This window comes from Scardinius erythrophthalmus (genome assembly GCF_964197995.2).
Source record: "Scardinius erythrophthalmus genome assembly, chromosome: 10".
In the NCBI taxonomy this organism is placed as follows: Eukaryota; Metazoa; Chordata; class Actinopteri; order Cypriniformes; family Leuciscidae; genus Scardinius; species Scardinius erythrophthalmus.
Genome location: NC_138230.1, coordinates 31,084,370 through 31,103,660, shown reverse-complemented (window position 1 = coordinate 31,103,660; position 19,291 = coordinate 31,084,370). Strand labels below are relative to the sequence as shown.

Sequence of the window (19,291 nt, the reverse complement as noted above, 5' to 3'; positions counted from 1 at the left end):
AACGACCTAGTTATTTCTTTAAATATTATAGAGCAGTGGTACCCAACCCTGGCCATGAAGGATCCCAGCTCTGCACAGTTTAGTCTGCACAGTCTTCCTAATCTAACATACCCAATTCAATTAATCAGCTTGTTACTAAAGTCTCCAAGACCTCAAAAATGTGTGTTAGAGACATCAAAAATGTGCACCATTGAGGTACCACTGATATAGAGTACTGTTATAAGGTATAACTATGAATATAAGCATTATAATATTGGTCGTTTGTTGATCTGTTGACCAACTCTTCACTCTTCCTGTTACAGTAACAGTTAACAGAGCTGCCTGTGGGCAGTGCTAAAGGCTTAAAAGCTTTTCCCAGGTTTAATCAATCCAGTCAAACTGCAAATTATGGGGGAAATTATGCTTTTCCATTGGTAGGTCATTGTGACCTTCATTAGATACATTTGAGAAGAACATTTTCTTATTTTACCAGAACTGTTTCATTATTTTATGCATCTTCTGAATTTCAAGACTATGATTGATTGATGCAGTTAAACATCTTCTCTCATTCCATCATGTGAACTTACTGTTGATTACAGTAGTTGATTAAAGGCACTTATGTTTGTTAAAGAACTAAGAGTTTGAAAACCTATTAAGTCATTATTTTTGCAATTTTGGAAACACATTACACACTTTACCTTAAATGGCAATCTACCATTCAAAAGTTTTGAGTCTATACGATTTTTTTTAATGTTTTTAAATAAATATTATGCTCACCAAGACTGCATTTAAAAAAAATACAGTAAATACCGTAATATTGTTAAATATTACTGTTTTCTATTTGAATATATTTTAAAATGTCAAAGCTGAATTTTCAGCATCATTACTCCAGTCTACAGATCCTTCAGAAATCATTCAAATATGATTTGCTGCTCAAGGAACATTTCTTATTATCATTGCTGAAAACAGCTTAACTTTTTTTGTCTTTTGTGTCTGTTATCTGTGATACATTTTTTGGATTCTTTGATAAATAAGTTCAAAAGAACAGCATTTATTTACAATACAAATCTTTTGTAACATTATAAATGTCTTCATTATCGCTTTTGATCAATTTTAAATCCTTGCTGAATAGAAGTATTTATAAATAAAAAAAAGTGCTATCTGACCCCAAACTTTTGAATGGTGGTGTAGATGAATTGTCCTCAAAACACCATTTGTTCTGTTGTGTGTGCTTGAGTGTGTGTTTGTGCCCCTCTGCAGGGTTAACTGTGATTGTTTGTGTTTGTGTCATCTGAAGACATTATGACCAGAATAATCAGCTCTATTGTTGCCATGCGTGACATCATCCCTGTTGGGTGTGTGTGTGTCTGTGTGTTGCCCTCCCATAGGAAGGAAAAGCCTGTTGTGTAATCCTCCAATGGTGTGATGCTGTGTATCAATAAGGGAACTATCTTCTCAAGCTGAGTTGATGAGCAGCTTATCTCGTCCTTCATTCCCAAGATGTGCTTTTAGTCTCACAAAGGCTTAATCAGGCTAGAAGTAATCTATGTGATGAAGTATGATTATATAACAGTTACACAAGGTGTGGCTGCATTCATTAAGTCTTGATTTATTGAATACTGGCAGAATAAATTCCATCCTCAAGTTTAGCTAATAGATTTTAAAATCCATCAATGTAGTACTATAATTCCACATAATAACAAAGCATTGCACTTAATGCTGATGAGAGAGTCAGTAGAGCAGCAATAATTTGAGTGGATTTAAAGGGATAATTCATCTAAAAATGAAAATGGTCATTATTAACTCACCCTCATGTCATTCTGAACCTGTATTGCATTTAAAATGGTAATGTTGCTTACAATGAATAATCCATACAATGAAGCATAAAGTGATTAGGAGTTGTCTATGATACATTTTATACGAGGAACAAATTAAATGTAATCATTTATTATTCACTGAAAACTAGGGCTGCATGACTGGAAATTCTAATTATGATTTTATGATAAGAACTCCTGTTGTCCTTTAAAAAAGAATTATATAAAAAAAAATCAAAATTTGCTAAGATTTTTTGCCATAAAAATTCCTAAATAAAACTAAAATAAGAAATATTACTATTGTAAAAACTGAAAAAAAATCTTGTAAAATCTTGTCTAAATGCATGTTTGAGCGACCCAAACCAGCATTTACTGTGAACCGAGACGCTGTAAACACCAGAGGATAATGTGCTGGTCTTGTGTAAATGAACACAGTGCAGCGTTTCACTCTGAAACACACAGCGCATATATTTGTTTAGTTAATTGCAGTTTTTGCATTTTGATAATTGCACTAAGCCATATTGCGATTTCCGTTTTATTTTGATTAATCTTGCAGCCCAACTGAAAACCTTTCTCTTTTTCATTCTTATTTCATTCTTATTTATGCATATTCACACTCCCAAAATGTTTTCCACCAGGTTTGACGTCAGTGAAAGTACGAATACTGTATGTAAAAGTGCATATGAAATTTGAGGGTAGGGTGCAAATTTCAGTGAATAATGATTTAAATTTCAATTAGTTCCTCGCATAAAGTCAAATAATGGCAGATTTTTTTTTTTTTTTTTTTTTGAATTTTACCTTTAATTCTTTTTTTGTTGATAATGATGTTGTCGTTTTTTCACATCACATCAGCATGCGTTTTGGCCCAGCAGTTTAGCCTGCTTTTTCCACGCTCACAGTCAGAAAAACAGCCTGTTCCTCCACACCTCTGTGGGACGCAGATGCTGTTGTTACCCCGACGATAGTTGCCAAGCATCTGAGGAAGTGCTAATTAGGTTTGCAGGAGAGATGATGGGGAGTAGTGGTGATGGAGGAGTGTGTACATGTTTAATTGTGTATTTGGCTGAGTGTGTTTTAAGTGGACTTTAATCTGTGGACTTGTAATGGTCCCTCCTGGTGTCTTATGACTGCTGTGTTTTGTTAGAGGGCCCTGAAGGCTTTTAGTTTGTGCACACAAAGAGCTACATTACAGAAAGAAACACCAGACTGTTTATATGAAACTTTGGTATCCTCGCCCTACAATAATTATGATTATAGAGTAGGTTATTGCACTCAATTTTGGCATAAATAAGTAGAGTTGTATGCAGTATATTAACTATATTGTCATAATTACATACTATATTGTATACACTGTACTGTAGATTTCAGGTTGTAATTTGACTTGGATAATTTAGCAAAAAGTGAGTATTCTCTCATTACCTATTAGCATAGACTACCATCCAAAAATTAAGATTTATTTTTACATAAATCAATGCTTTTATTCAACGAAGGTGAATTAAATTAATCAAAAGTGACAGTAAATACATTTACATTGTTGCAAAAAAAAATGTTTTGAACTTTCTATTCATCAAAGAATCCTGAATTTATTTTATTATGGTTTCCATAAAAATATTAAGCAGCTCAACTGTTTTCAACATTGATAAAAATAAGAAATATTTATTGTGCACCAAATCAGCATATAAGAATGATTTATGAAGGATCATGTGACACTGAAGACTGGAGTAACGGCAGCTGAAAGTTCGTCTTTGACATCACAGGAATAAATTATATTTTGTAATGTGTTAAAATAGAAAACCATTATTTTAATTTTAACTGTATTCTACAATATTACAGGTTTTACTGTATTTCTGATCAAATAAATGCAGCCTTGGTGAGTATAATAGACTACTTTCAAAAACAAAAAGAAATCGTACAGACCCCAAACCTTTGAATGCTAGGTTGCCATTTAAAGGTGAAATGTGTGATTTTCAAAATTGCACGAATAATGATTTAATAGGTTTCCATTATTTGACAAACGTTATTCGAATTATTCAATAACTGAAGAGAGGAGCAGGCTTTCACATTAAAAAATTGTCTCTAAAAATAAGTGGTTTTATGGCTAATCTAAGATTTGGGCTCGAACTAGCCTGACATTGTCCTTCGTTTCAGTTCCTGAAAACATTTCCTGTCCTTTCCTCCCTCTCTCCTAATCTCTCTCTCTCTCTCTCTCTCTCTCTCTCTCTCTCTCTCTCTCTCTCTCTCTCTCTCTCTCTCTCTCTCTCTCTCTCTCTCAATCTCATATCTGTCCCTGTAGTCGTTTTGTATCTATCTGTCTTCCACCTTTTGTCTCTCTAAGAGAGTTTGTCACTTCTGTCTCATTGTTGACAGATGTGCATTCTCAGCTCCTGCACGGAGACCCTTTGCCTTTGGGAAAATGGCTGACTGTTTGAGAGAGAGAGAGAGAGAGAGAGAGAGAGAGAGAAGTGATTTTGTGTTTACTGATATTGCTGAGAGTGATTTTAGCAACAAAGATGCAGAAGTTTGTTTAGTTCAGGATGAAACTAACTGACTAAAAGTGACAGTGGGAAAGGTGGAAGAGAGATTCCACTGACCTCAGATGCCTTTGCAGCACTTTTTATCACTTTATGGTTTATTAATAACGCTATGTCATGGTGAGTCTTCACCAACAAGCATTATATTTACACTATTATATTTTATATTTACACTACTGTTCAAAAGTTTGGCATTGGTACGATTTTTTTACGAAGTCTCTTATATTTACGAGGATGCATTTATTGGATCATAAATACAGTTTAAAAAAAAAAACAGTAGTATAGTAAAATATTGTTGTGATTTAAAAGAATGTAAAAAGAAAATAACTTTTTTAGGGATTCTTTGAAAAACAGAAAGTTTTTTTTTTAAATAGAAATCTTTTGTAACATTCAAAATGAATTTACCGTCACTTTTGATCAATTTAATGTGTCCTTGCTGAATAAAAGTTGGTAACACTTTAGTTTAGGGTCCAATTCTCACTAAGTTGCTTATTAGCATGCATATTACTTGGATATTGGCTGTTTTTTAGTACTTATAAAGCACATATTTAATGCATTATTCTGCAAGATCATATTCTACATCCCTTAATCCCAATTCCTAAACTTAAGAACTACCTTAATAACTATTAATAAGCAGTAATTGAGAGTTTATTGAGGCAAAAGTCATAGTTAATAGTTAGTTATTAGTGAGAATTGGAACCTAATCTAAAGTGACCATAATTTCATCACCATACACTCTTAAAAATAAAGGTTATTTTTTGGCATCTATGGTTCCACAAAGAACATTTAACATCCATGGAACCTTTCCATTGCACAAAAGCTTCTTAATAATGAAAAAAGGTTCTTTAGATTATTAAAATCTTTTTCACACTAAGAAGAAAATGGTTCTTTTAAGAAATGTTCACTGAAAGGTTCTTTCGGAACCATTGAGGGTTCTATGGCACAGCTGCATAAACCTCCTTTTGGAACCTTTATTTTTAAGAGTACAAGGACAAAAACATATTTCTAATAAAAACAATGCAAAATTGAACGTTGTATCTGAATGGGAACATTGTTAGATTGCTACATTGCTTTTGCTGGTGATGTTCTCAACAAGCCATTAGGAGGAGACTGCAAACAAACGCACGCAGTCAGAGCCCACGGGGGCTCAAACTCAAGGTGTGATGGTAAACAAAATTTATGCGCGGTGACAGCCGAGCCCCGGGGACGCAGACTGCCGTGGTTGCATGTGTATTCTTGGGTTGGTTTCCACTCTTAGGGACCGGCTTGCAGGAATAATGGATCTGGAAGGCACTAGAATGTGTAATGAAGTTTTTTTTTTTCAGGCATGGCCCAAAACAAGAGTTGTCAATGATTCACTTTAATAACATGGAGATGTACAGTCACATGTGACAGAAACGAAATAAAAGAAGTTCTCATGAAGGAAGGAAGGCGGGGCACACAAGAACCATACGGAGTTGCTACTGCGTCCCAGTTCTGTCGTATGGTTTCCATGGCAATAAATAATGCAGCCCAACTGCATCATCTTCTCATTGGTTTGGACGCCATGTCCCTGGAAAAAACAGGGCAACTCAAGTGCAAACCTGCACCATTTCGGAAACTCCCAAAGTTTTTAGGGGAATTGCGAAAAGTTCTGCATCACTTATCCAACTAGTCTAAGCCAATAAAAACTGACTCACTCAAGAGTACTTCACCTAAACATTTAAATTCGGTCATCATTTACTACCAGATTCCAGTCCAATATGTTGTTTTTTGTTTAAAGAACATAACCATTTTAAGTTTTGGTTACCTGGACTTTCAATGGAGGGACTTAAACCTCTCAGGTTTCATTAAAAATATCTTAATTTGTGTTTCGAAGATTAACCAAAGTCTTATGTGTTTGGTAAAAAGCTGAAAGTAAAAGCTGACAGAATTTTCATTTGTGGCTAAACTATACCTTTAAGGGCCAGATTTACATCACTTAAGAATCTCATCGGAAGTGGTAGGTCATCCAGGTACTTTTTACCTACTCTTTTATGAGCACTATGAACTCTACTTCTTTTGACGCATACTGTTTTTCGCCTACTAGGAAGTATGCAGTTTCGGATGCAAATGCTTTTTTTCTGTATTAATGGTGCAAATACCAGTAAATTGACTATCGCAAACCACATTAGTAAATTAAGTTGCTTGCTAATTTATTTAGATGCGCTTGTCCCGTAAATGTTGTGTTTGAAAGGGAAACTCCTACAAATGCATATGCGATAAGGTCAGTCGCAAAAATAACTGTCCACGCCTTTTCTTAGCTCATTTTTCACTGCACATCTTTAATGAATCCTGACAGAGGGTTTGTGCTGGCACAAGCTGTGGTAAATCTGGCCCTACGACTTTTCTATACAAACAGCTTGATGATGACGACACAATTTTCATTTTTGGGGTGGGGTGTAAACTGTTTCATTAACTTAAATCTTATCATAGATTCATAGCAGTTAATGCCCTCCAGTGCCATGTTTCACTGACCTTCTTTCGGTGAGTTGGCGAATTAGCAGGTCAGTGGGTTGATGGGTGGGTGCAGAGCATGGCTTTGAGCCCTGATGGGAACAGCTGAGTGGAAAGGGAACAAGAGAAGTGATAAGTTGCGTGACCCACAACCGGCTTTTTCATGGCGGACTGCCGTCCACCTGTTGAAGTTTGAGTTGTTCGCATGGTTTGCAGTGGGTAGGAAACAGAAAACCTGAGACCATCTGATTCTGCTCCATGCTATAGTAGGTGCCAACCAGGAATATATGTTTAAAAAAGACCAAAAACTAAATATAATCCATTTTTAAAGGAAGCTTATCATGGAAAATATGATTATTTTTTTTTATCTTTTGAAATAAATTGTACGTGTTCATTTTGCATAAATGTAAGCTGCAAAATTAGTAATTCAAAAAATCAGCATGGTTATGGTAGCCTGGAAATCCAGACCTAAATCTAAAAGATTAATGGTCTGGCGTCGACTAATGAAACCAAGCATTTGAAAATCTCACTGCACGCAATTGGATAACACTACGACCAATCACAACAAGTTATCACTTAGCTAACAGCTACCAGCGAGCTAACTGGTAGATTCATAGGGTAGATTAGACTCTTACCGTATCCGCTCGGCAAAACAGCAAAAACGCCCTTCTTGCAAAGGAACGATTCGAGCGCCGTCTTCTGTTCCTCTTTTAGAGAAAAAGTCTAAATCTTTCAGTGTAGCGGCCAAAGCCGTTTCAAACAACTGGTGTTCATCCATAGCCATCTTGCAATGTTTACTAATGACTTCGACGTCACAGCGCTGTCATCTTCTGTTTAGCTCACCTCTGGCCCGCCTATATCAGATAACCCGATGTGATTGGTGCAGCTCAGATAGAGGGGCATATTTAATGAGCATCGTTACTCGACACCAGAGTGACTCGCTGAGCAAATTCAATTTGTGCGAGAACTCTGGATTACCAGGGTATGGTTATGGTACATTACTGTTCAAAAGTTGGGATCTGTATTTAAAAAGGGTTAAAAAATAATAATAATATTTTTATTCAGCAAGTGACTTGAGGAAAAATTTGAAATTTGTAATAAATGCTGTCCTATTGAACTTTTTATTAATCAAAAAATCATGAAAAAAAGCATCACTGTTTCTACAAAAATATTAAGCAGCGCAACTGTTTTCAACATTGGAAATTATAAGTAATGTTTCTTGAGCAGCAAATCAACACTCAAGGGTGAAGTAATGGCGGCTGAAAATTCTGCTTTTGCACAATATTACAATTTTACTGTATTTTTGATCAAATAAATGCAGCCTTGGTGAGCATTAGAGACTTCCTTTAAAACATTACAACATCTTACCAACCCCAAAATTCTGAATGGGAATGTATGATGTCACCTTTCAGCTGTGACCAAATTCACAATATATCATTGCCTTTTCTACCTTATTGATTAGTAAAATAACTTTGCAGTATTCATCAAATTGAACAACATTTCAAACTACACTGTTACACAAGGATATCAGAGGTCATTTACTTCTAGAAGTCTTAAAGGTACAATATCAAAAACAGCCTGTTTAATTCTGAGATCAGAGAGAGAGAGTTCAAAATGGGTTAAAAAAAAGTTATAAGTAGACTTGGAAAGTAAGTGGAAAAGATGAAATGCTACAAGTGTGTAATATGGCCCCTTGATAATTTACTATATTAAATTGATGTGCGTTTATGAACCGTTTCATTTGTGTTAATAGACATCTGAATAAAAGAGACTTTGCATGCCATAGCTGTCTTTTCACTCTGAGAATTGGTGATCATTTTTAAATACTCTGAGGAAGTGAGACGTCTGTGCGTTTAGGGAACAGGGACAGGATCAGACAGCGAAGGTGTCCCTTCTCATCTCCTCTGTCCTACATAGAACATTATTTTTGACTCCATCAAATGAAACTTTTTGAGCCCCACTTTACTGCCTCTGAACCACTTATATAATAGCCTGATAAATCCTGGATGTCTTTAAAACAATGTTTTTGGTGTAATTAGCTACAATACATATACTTTTCTTTTATGTATTGCATGCATAATTATTTGTCATTTTTGTCATAGAGCATAAGAAGTTAGTTCTACATTTCATAAAATGTACATTTTGTGAAGGATTAATTTTAGCACACTACCATTCAAAAGTTTTGTTTTTTGGAAATAAATAAATACAAAGTTCCGTCATGAAACTCTAGATGGCAAACAAATTTATATTTCAAATAAATGCTGTTATTTTAAACTGTAATAATAGTTCACAATATTACTATTTTTATTGCATTTTTTGACTAAATAAATGGTGAACATAAGAGACAAAAACATTTTTAAACATCTTACCAACCCTAAACATTTAAATGGTAGTGTACGTTTAAAACTTAATTGTCATTTGTAATATCTATTATCAGAGACCATTTTATTAAGGCATCTGGAGTGATGAGTTGGTTTATTGTTTAATGTGGCAGGGCTGAGTCACTGTATCTGCACAGCTGTGTAACATACTGAACCCATAACAAAGCTCCTACATTGGATTCTCATCATGAACCACTAAAAACCAAGCAGAAACACAACTGAGTGCAAAGCTTTGACTGCTTTTTATAGGCCACAGGGAGCTGTGAGAGCTGTCGCAAGCTATTTTGGGGATGTATTCAGCAGCATTGTCTAGAATCAAGAGTAATTGTGTCATGTCATCTGTTTATTGCAGAGTGAAGAACACCCCTCTGCCAGTGAAAGTGTGCTCCGCAGTCCAGGTACATATGAGCGGCAAACCTAAGAGTATCACCGTAGAGACCAAACCCGGCCAGACCATCGCAGACTTCAAGAAGAGCCGAACAGGATTCACCTTACTGCTGCCCCATCAGTAAAGCCAAGGCTTCACAGGACATGACGTAAAACAGTATTCACCCATTCAGTCAGAGACTCATATCAAAGTATCCATATACAAATCTAGATATTTTGTCTATCAAAGAAGATTGATATCTTTTCCATATCAAAAACTCGTTTCAAAAACTCAAACTCATATATGAAATGATGGATTCCCCATCATATCAAACAGGATTGGATTGATTATTAGGCCTATATGAGTGGAAGAGAATTTCTAGTTAAGCAATGCACTTTGTTGTTTTAATAGAGCGCTGCAGTGACATAAATCACCCTGGTTCCCTCGACAAAAACCGATTTTTTTTATTCGCTTTTGGATTATTGCAGATATAAGCTCTGTGACCAACAAAGGTTTTTGATTCTTGCTCGTATTGTTCATCATGATAATCTTCACAAATGAACTCAAGCTTTATGAATTGTGAAGACTAAATGTAATCTTTTTACTATAGGGTATAAACGAACTACACAGTGGTTGCATGATTTCACCATCAACGCCATTAAGCTTCAGTTAACTCTTTTTGTCTTTGAGTTAGAGTTTGTAAGAACAAGATTATGAACACAACGTGAGTAAATGATTTCATCTCTTTGGCTGATGATGTTTTATGTTCCCGATAATCTCTAGTCCCATTTAGACACTTGTTAGACACATTTAGACACTTGTTAGACAAGTGTCTAAATGGGACTACAGAGATAGACAAGTGAAAGCTTTCAAAAAATCACAAGAGGGATTAGTGTGATCTATTTTATGTCGTAGATTAAAACATGAAAATATCTTGAGCTTGTGTTCACCAAAGACCTCATTTCTGGCATTTAACCAAAAACCCATTGACTTCGGGACGATAGAACCTGAAGCGCAACTTGTTTACAGGTATTGGCCTAAAAAAATCCTGTAGTCCTCTGTGTTAAACAGAAGAAACATCTAAACTAGTTAGACATGTAGTGTGTAGATCATCTGGTTGAAAAGACAATACGCTGCATAAATGATTCTGCCGTCCCTCCTCTATTTTTATTTTTGCACATGAATTAGACATAAAGTGTTGTGTCATGTTTTTTTAATTGTATTTGGATCATATAATAATGCTATTTTATTATTTATGTACATTTCAGAGGGAACGTTCTGTTGATATGGCCTTTGCACTTTTCATGTAGAGTATATTTTTACGTTTATTATGAATTTATTCTATTTTCTCAGGGACAGGGTGTAGGCTACATAACTGTGGAGATGTAACCAAGAGTATTTCATGTGTGAAAATGAATGTATTTTCATTTGAGTTTCAAGGTACACAGACGTATTTAACCAAGGTTTACAACACCTCAGATCAAACCGTACATTTGTTACTGCGCTGTAGTAGTAAATGTATCCACAGAGGAGTGTTTTAATCTTTATCTTCATCTTTAAATTGCTTAAAAAGAGCAAGTATGCTGTAATCAAATCATTTGAGAGCCTTATGATATTGTTATATTAAATGCTACATGCAATGAGTGTGTGTTTTTTTTTATTTGCATTGTTTTTTTTATGCAGTGTGTTTAACTTAATGCAGTTTTTAAACTTATTATGGGTTGGGGGACTCTCATGTGCGTGTGTGTGTGTGCGTGTGTGTGTGTGTGTGTGTGTGTGTGTGTGTGTGTGTGTGTGTGTGTGTGTGTGTGTGTGTGTGTGTGTGTGTGTGTGTGTGTTCTCGGCACTGAAGATTCACAATAGTGACAGGTTGCCTTACTGTCACTGTTTTCTTTGTCCTGCTTTCCACTCCCCTGCTGCGAGCATCTTTCATCCGTTCTGACATCCTTGTGTTTTCATTTTTTGTCTTTGTGATATTTTGTTTTTTGTTTTTTGCATGCACCTGTCTGCTTTTGACACTGAACTCTGATTATTTCTCAATGTGTCATGAGAATCAATGGTTATTGAATGTCTAAAAATGTATTTTTTCACTTTCTCTACTCTGTTGTCCGTTTTCTTTTTGTGTATTTGACATGAAACGTCAAGCAATGGCATTCTGTTACATCTAAAATTATTGCAAATGACAGTTTTATATAATTATCATACATGTCTTCATTTTAATTTAGAAATTGCCTGGGATGTTTGTACTTTAAAAAAAATGATTGAATTAAAGTAATCTTTTTAAGTGAATTGCAAGACAGTTTAATTAAAATTGTGAGGAAGAAAAAAAGAAAGTGGTGAAAGCAATTACAGCACATAAGCTGCATTTAAACCTATGAAGCATGGACATTTTATCTACTGTCAAAAAAAAAAGTTAATGTTCCTATTGGAAACAAAAGCTTGATGTAGAAGAACATTTTGGCAACATGGCAAAACATTTTAGGAAAACTAGTGCTTTAAAGAATCCAATGATCAAGAGTAGTGTGACCGCTTTCTGCTTGAAAACATCTCAAAATGTTCTCTGATGTAAAGTTCTTGATGAAAGTATGTGGTTATCTCTCTCCAAAGATCCACGGAAGAACCCTTAAGAGTGTAGAAAAGTACCCAAAACCAGTGTCAGTCAGAACTATCAAAGTCTGAAAATAAAGCGAAGGGTCTTAGAAGCTCTTTTTTTAGGCCAGTGTTTGTTTTCCTCAATCTCATTAGTCATGTTTCTAGAGCAGATCGAGTCACAGGCAAAAATAACTATTCCCCCGGCAACAACACTCGCCTTCAACCACACCACATGGCAGCAAACTGAGTTTCTCTGATAGCTAATATGAATCAGGTTCATTTGTGACTGGGTCACCGGATTCATCTGGCACGTGGGGGCTTGTTTTTGAAGTTTGTCATCGTGACCTAGTGCATGATTTTCATTCACAAATGTGAACGTAAACAACGGAATTCATGGGAAAATACCCCATCCTTTGTAGATAGAGCTTATTTCCTCCATATAGGCCTGTCCCTCTATAAATACATTTTTTAAGGTGAAATGTGTACTTTTTTATGTTAAAAATGCCATATTATGCCCTACAATGACTTGCTTTTGTTTTGGGGGTCTACTAGAAGAATCATGCTTGAATGTTCAAAAAAACACATTTTTTTTTTATTATTATTTTTTTTTTTACATATTTTACCTTATTGCAGCACCTCTCTTCTCAGTCTGTCAGTAACACTCTTTTGATTTCCTGTCTCAATGAAGCCCCTCCTTCTGAAAAGCGCAATGTGCTCTGATTGGTCGGCTGGATCAGTGTGTTGTGATTGGTCAACCGCTTTGAGCTTGTTTCGGATATGTCACGCCCCTTACCATAACCCTAAGTTTAATGCAACTCAACCATGCCTTGTACTTTTTCATGCTTAAATAACAACATTCCACACTAAAGAAAGTCGAAAAAGTAAAAAACACAATAGATCTCCTTTAATATACCTTTTCTGTCAATGTACATTCTTAATATTTATGGATATTGTTAAAAAATGATGACAGAATTTTCACAGCAAGTCTCTCAGGTAGGATTTCTACTCATGTTTCCATTTCATTTCTTTTGCCACTCTGCCGATTGGATCAAGGCTCATCCAATCATTGTGCAGCTGTGGAGGTCTTGAGCAAAACTTCCAACAATCGTCCATTTTCCTCAGTGACCCCTCCTCCAATCTTCCATTTGTATCTGTGACAGCTCGTCCAATCATATGGCTCGCTGAGTGACGGGCTCTTTTCTGATGAAAGAGTCCTTGTTGTTCTGGTGGACTGACATGGATATTTTCACCCAGCCATGACAAGAAGTCTTGTTATACATGATCCTTGTCCTCTTTTTAAACATTTCTTTGAAGAATGTAAAAGAAAACATGTTTTTTTTAACATTATTTTAATAAGAATAAATATAATAAAACATAAACAAGCTGGCACAAGCCACTCCTAATCTTTGGGTTAAATTTGACTGTGTTGTGCTGTTTGCTCTCATGGTCACATGTAGCTGATTACTGTGGTTGCATGCATGTTTCACTTGTCACAGGACAAATGTCGGAGTTGCACAGCGACAACACTTCACTGTACTTTCAAACCATGAAGAACAACCTTGAGAACATTTCTTTTAACCTGACCTCAGCTAATATGTGTAATCTATTGGTTCCAACAGAGACAGAGAATTGAATGTACCACTGTTCAAAAGTTTGCAGTCAATAAAGTTTAATAAGTTAATAAAATATAATGTTACATTTTTCTTTTTCAAATAAATCCTGTTCTTTTGAACTTTCTAAGAAAACTGAAAAAAAAAAACATGTATCTCCACAAAAATATTAAGCATGACAACTGTTTTCAACACTGATAATAAGAAGAAATGTGCAGCAAATCACATTTTAGAATGATTTCTGAAGGATCATGTGACACTGAAGACTCGAGTAATGATTCTGAATAGTCAGTTTTGCAATTACGGGAATAAACCACAGTCTCTAACGCGCCTCTTAAGGCCAGGGGAGTGAGGTTTACACGCACAGCTCTTGACTTGCTTCCTTTACACTCACCCCTCCTAAACCTCACTCCCATCCGGGTCACGGCACCAAATGTAAACCCCACTCCAAGCGGGATTCGAACCGGCGTCTCCGGCATGGAAGGCAGGCATGATCACAAGGACGCTAAATACCTCTTATATCTACATTTTTTAGATATATGGTTGTGACTAAACATGAGGTAGACCAATACAATTTCATGGTAATATGTAACTATTTTACGTTTTGGTGAATTGGTGGCTTATTCGTATGAATTTGTAGGATCTCATCCATACGTTTTTGTATAACCTGCTTAGAGGTGGTTAGGTTTAGGGGAGGACCTTCATGCTTATTTTTTTTATTTATTTTTTTACGTTTACGTTTAACATCGTATAAATTCATACGAAATCACCACCTTGTAAAATGGTTACATTTTCCAGTGAGATTGGGTTGGATAGACAGAGGAACTAAGTGTCCAGGGATCTGTTACCACTACATAATTTAATACATTGTTGTAAATTAAAAATTCTAAATTGTTAATTTGATTAAACCTTTTAAGCTGCCAGCATTATTTAAATGAGTTGTCATGACAGAATAATGTTGATAATTACATCAACTTAATAATGTATGTAATTTAAACATAAATATATGTGTTGATTAGTTTAAAACAATATTTACGTTGTAGCAACCCAATGAAATTGGCTTGATAACTTAATTTTTCCACACCATTTGAGTTCAGGATTTCAAAACTCCTCCCCCACTTAACGAGCAAGGAGCAAGTTCAGACATGTTTTAGGCTGACCAGTATATGACACAAAGGACATTTCAAGGTGAGTAATCTGAGTTTTATTTCATTTACAAATAAATTCTCTCCATTTAACTAGAGGTTTAGCTACACGTGGTAATACAGTTGATGTTAGCAGTGTCATTTGACCAGGATAGCAGTGGATAAGAATGTAAAAACGGATTCATTGAAAAATATGCTCAGCCAGAGAGGGAATTTCATTTGTGCTGTAAATAGGAAAATAATTTAATGCACAGACACATTTTTAAAAATCTGTCGTCATTCACACAGATAGCATTCAACTTTTATTGTAGGCAGTTTGCTGTTTGACCAACATTAACAGACTTTTGATCTCTAGGCACAGTAGGCAGTTTTTTTTTTTAGGTTTTTTTTTTTATATATACAGCGTGTTTTTGTGTTAGTACACCCTGCAGAAAGAGATATTCTGGATTTTGGTCACTGTTGTTATGCATTTCAGAACTGCAATTTCAGCACTAATATATATGGTACATTTGCTTCCCACAGAAGCCGAGAACATACTCCTCACTCATTGATGGACTTCAAGGAGGACATAATAAAAAGGTTTGTAAGTTCAGCCAACACAGATCAACACAGTGATGTGGAAATTAAAGGCATTTCCTACAGTAGAGTAGAGTTCTTTTTAGAGTGCTGTCAGTACAGAGAACAATGACAAAAATCGGTGTTGCCTACACCGTGTTATCCTCTTTTTAAAATTTGCACCCTGTTGACTTCAATGGGGCAAGTTTTAAACCAGCTTTTAGCCTCTTAACATCCTTGATGTGTCATTACAAGTGCACAGGTCATGTGAGTGATTCCTTCAGAATGAACACGGGTGAATCTGACTGCAGTAGATGTGAAAGATATTAATAAAAATGATGTTATTTCAGCCAGCGCTCATACCTGTATTTACATCCTGTTTTCGGTCGAAGTCCATAGTAATCGATTGTCGAGTTCACACGCATAGGTTTAGTTACCTATGATCACGCGCGTGAACTCGACAATCGATTACTATGGACTTCGACCGAAAACAGGAAGAAAATACAGGTATGTGCGCTGGCTGAAATAACATAATTTTTATTCATATCTTTCACATCTACTGCAGTCAGATTCACTCGTGATCACTCTGAAGGAATCAATCAAGGATGTTAAGAGGCTAAAAGCTGGTTTAAAACTTGCCCCATTGAAGTCAACAGGGTGCAAATTTTAAAAAGAGGATAACACGGTGTAGGCAACACCGATTTTTGTCGTTGTTCTCTGTATTGACAGCACTCCAAGTTTACAAAAAAATTAGCTCAATGTTAAAATTGACCGGAGTTCTCCTTTAATTGGTGTTGCATTGAAAAAGTACTGAGAACAGGGCTGAACACAGTATTATTTAATACATAAGAACATATTACATGTAATTTGATGTTACATATGAAATGTTCTACCATTCCTGTTTTATACAGATAAATGAAGAATTCAAGAGAATAAGCACTGTAAGTCTTGAAGCCACCTTTATGGCCAAACTTGACAAGCCTACCCCAAAACTGATGGACCTGGCCTTATAAAAGGGAGAAGCTAAAGGAGAAAGAATCAGAAAGATCAGGGACATGCTTTTTGAGGTATTGTAAATTATTTAGACCATCACACTAGAATAATTTAGATTTGTGTTTAAAATGTCAAGTTGTTGTCATTCACCTGTTCAGATTAAAGTATATTTATTTACTGTTGGCACTTTCTCTTTATTCTTTTTTTTTTTCATTTTTATTAAATAGAACAATACAGTTGAAGTACGGAGAGAAGTAGCTATCCGCTGCCTTGTTGTCTATCTTGGAGAGAAAGAAGAGGACCTTTTCAAGGAATTTGCTGTGAGTATTACAACATCTTGAAAATAAAATTAAGAAAAGTAAGATTAACTAAAAAAATCAGCAATAATAATCCAATTCATTAGCTCTAACATGCTATTTATATTTTCTCTTGCTTTACAAGAACACACAAGAGTTTGAGGAAGACATTGAAAGGCAAGTGATGACAATTGCCATCATCTGCGATCAACCTACTTCAGGATTTGACCACAAGACGGCAACCATTTTGGTTGAGGGCATCAAAATCCTGAATGGAATGGATATCTCAAGGTGCTGTGCTTGATGGACTGAAACCCAGTGCAAAAGTAATGCGTCTGAAGAACAGTATTTTCTGAAATCTCTACTAATTTTGTTCACTTTTTTTTTTTTTGGTAATTTGAAGTCTTCTGTAGGCTGATCTTTGTGTTGTATTTCATACTGCTTGAACAACTGAGGTTGGTATGAATGTCAGTAGCATTATATGCAATCTTCGATGTTTTAAAAATGGGGTTTACTGTGGAGAAATAGTTTTACAGATTGTTTGACACTGTGGAAAAATATGTAAATGCCAATAACTTTGCTGTGTTGGAATTTATTCATTGTGATGGCATAACTGAGTATGCATACAAATGTTTTAAAGGCAAATCTGTAGGGGCAGTTTGTTTATAATTTGTGGGGAACACACATTTTTGTTTTGTAAATTGTGCAAAGTGCAAAATTTTGAAACTCAATTTTGAAAACTGCAGTTCAAAATAAAAATAAAAAACAGTTAACTAACAAAATTGTTGTTGAATGAATTAATTTCTTAAAAGCAACTAAAACAAGAAAAAAAAGCTAAACAATTAAGGCAACATAACATGTAAAGCAACAAAAAATGTATGTAAAAAAAATAGTTGGAACAACTTAATTTTTTCAAGTACTCAACTTAAAAAATAGAGTTTATGCTACTTAAAAATACCTCTGTCTAAAGAGTAAAAGGTAATTTGCCTAACTCAATATAGTTTGTTGGCTGAACGTAATGTTATTAGAAGTTGTCATAACGCAAATATATTGATGCAAACTGTTGCGTTGATTTTTTTTGCTTGAACTACACAATATTTTTTAGAGTGTACTGCTCATTTCACCTGAAATTTCACATTTCATTTCACCATTGCTTAATAATATACAGCTTGACAGCACAGCAATTCACATTCCATGTGCCTCGAGTGTGAGAAATGGAGAAAAGGCATTGTGCGTTGTCTGTGTGTGGAAGGACTTACATCTGCTGAGCAAAGTGAAAACTTTCAGAGAAACATATGTATTTTATTACAAGTTTAGTTTTGATTATGAGCTGTACACACACGTCCATAATATGATGCATTTCTGAGTAAAACAGGATGTTTGGCAAGAAAACAACTGCTTACCTGAAAAGGGAAGTTGTTTCAAAGGCAGAAGTTATTCCATTTTGATGGCAAAGTTTTGTTTTGCTTCTTTGAATTAATGGAAAAAATCTGATAGGTGTACTGATAAATAATTCACAATAAGATCAGGAATGTCTTTTCAGAAAGCTAATAGGGTTTATTTTAGTTTCACGTTGAGGGTTTGAAGTCTTTGGGTTTTGAATTGAATTAAAAATATTTCTCGTCTCTAACCTTCAAATTTTTGTGAAAATACAAAGATTCATCATTTTTCTTTCAATGTCAAGCGCTAGAGCAAACCCAAAAACAAAGCAAGAAAAACAAAAACACGTTAACAGATGTCTAGCAGGAGAGTATCCGCGTCTGTCTAGAAGCTTCAAAGACTGTAAAAAATTTGTGAGATTTATCTGTGGGTGGATAAAAAGAAAGACCTTAGTGTCAGAGCATCTATACACCATCACACAAAAGATGAGACTGACACAGGACGACAGGGAGATTTGTGTCGGTAGAAGCAAAAGAACAACCATCTGCACAAAATCCTCATTCTCTGTTTCAATTCCACCTCAATAACATTCACACCACTGCCCTCCTCCTCTCCGTGGAGTTCTTTAAGAGCCCTGTCAGAATTTCTGACCTCGGTCAAAGCCATAAGCTCGTATCTTAATCTCTCACACTGCATGTGATGACCAGAGGAATTAGGGCAAATTAGAGACATATGATGAATGTGACTAAGCCTAAGCAGAGTTCACACAAAGCATGTTCGAAATGCATTTTTGGTTGGATTCTGTTTTGTTCAAGTTCAATACCTCTTACATTCTCAGAAGTGATTAAATACTTTTTAAAATACAGATCTACAGGGGTTGGACAATGAAACTGAAACAACTTTGGAGGTTTCACGCCTACATATGCGTGGCCTCGTGGCCAATCTTCACTGATTTTACATTCCATCAGTAAGAGCAGATTGAGAAGGATGTATAAGCTGGGCAACAGCACAGCTGTACATAAAATATTGCAATCCACACAACATAATAGGAGAAATATCAGAGTTCAAAAGAGGACAAATTGTCTCGCTGACTCATCTGTGACTAGGACAGCGAGTCTTTGGTGCATCGAGAACTATGGTATATATATCGGGAGTAATGTCAGCACACCACCA

At 35.4% G+C, this 19,291-nt stretch overlaps 1 protein-coding gene across 1 annotated transcript in view; it reads left to right on the top strand.

The window, feature by feature from the left end:
* myo1g (myosin IG) overlaps window positions 1-11,834 on the top strand; it is a 52,086-nt gene extending 40,252 nt beyond the window's left edge. Inside the window, exon 22 of the mRNA XM_081377124.1 lies at window positions 9,533-11,834. Within this exon, the coding sequence (XP_081233250.1) occupies window positions 9,533-9,692 (160 nt within the window). The 3' untranslated portion in view covers window positions 9,693-11,834. The remainder of the gene's footprint in view (window positions 1-9,532) is intronic.
* Window positions 11,835-19,291: the final 7,457 nt, after the last annotated feature.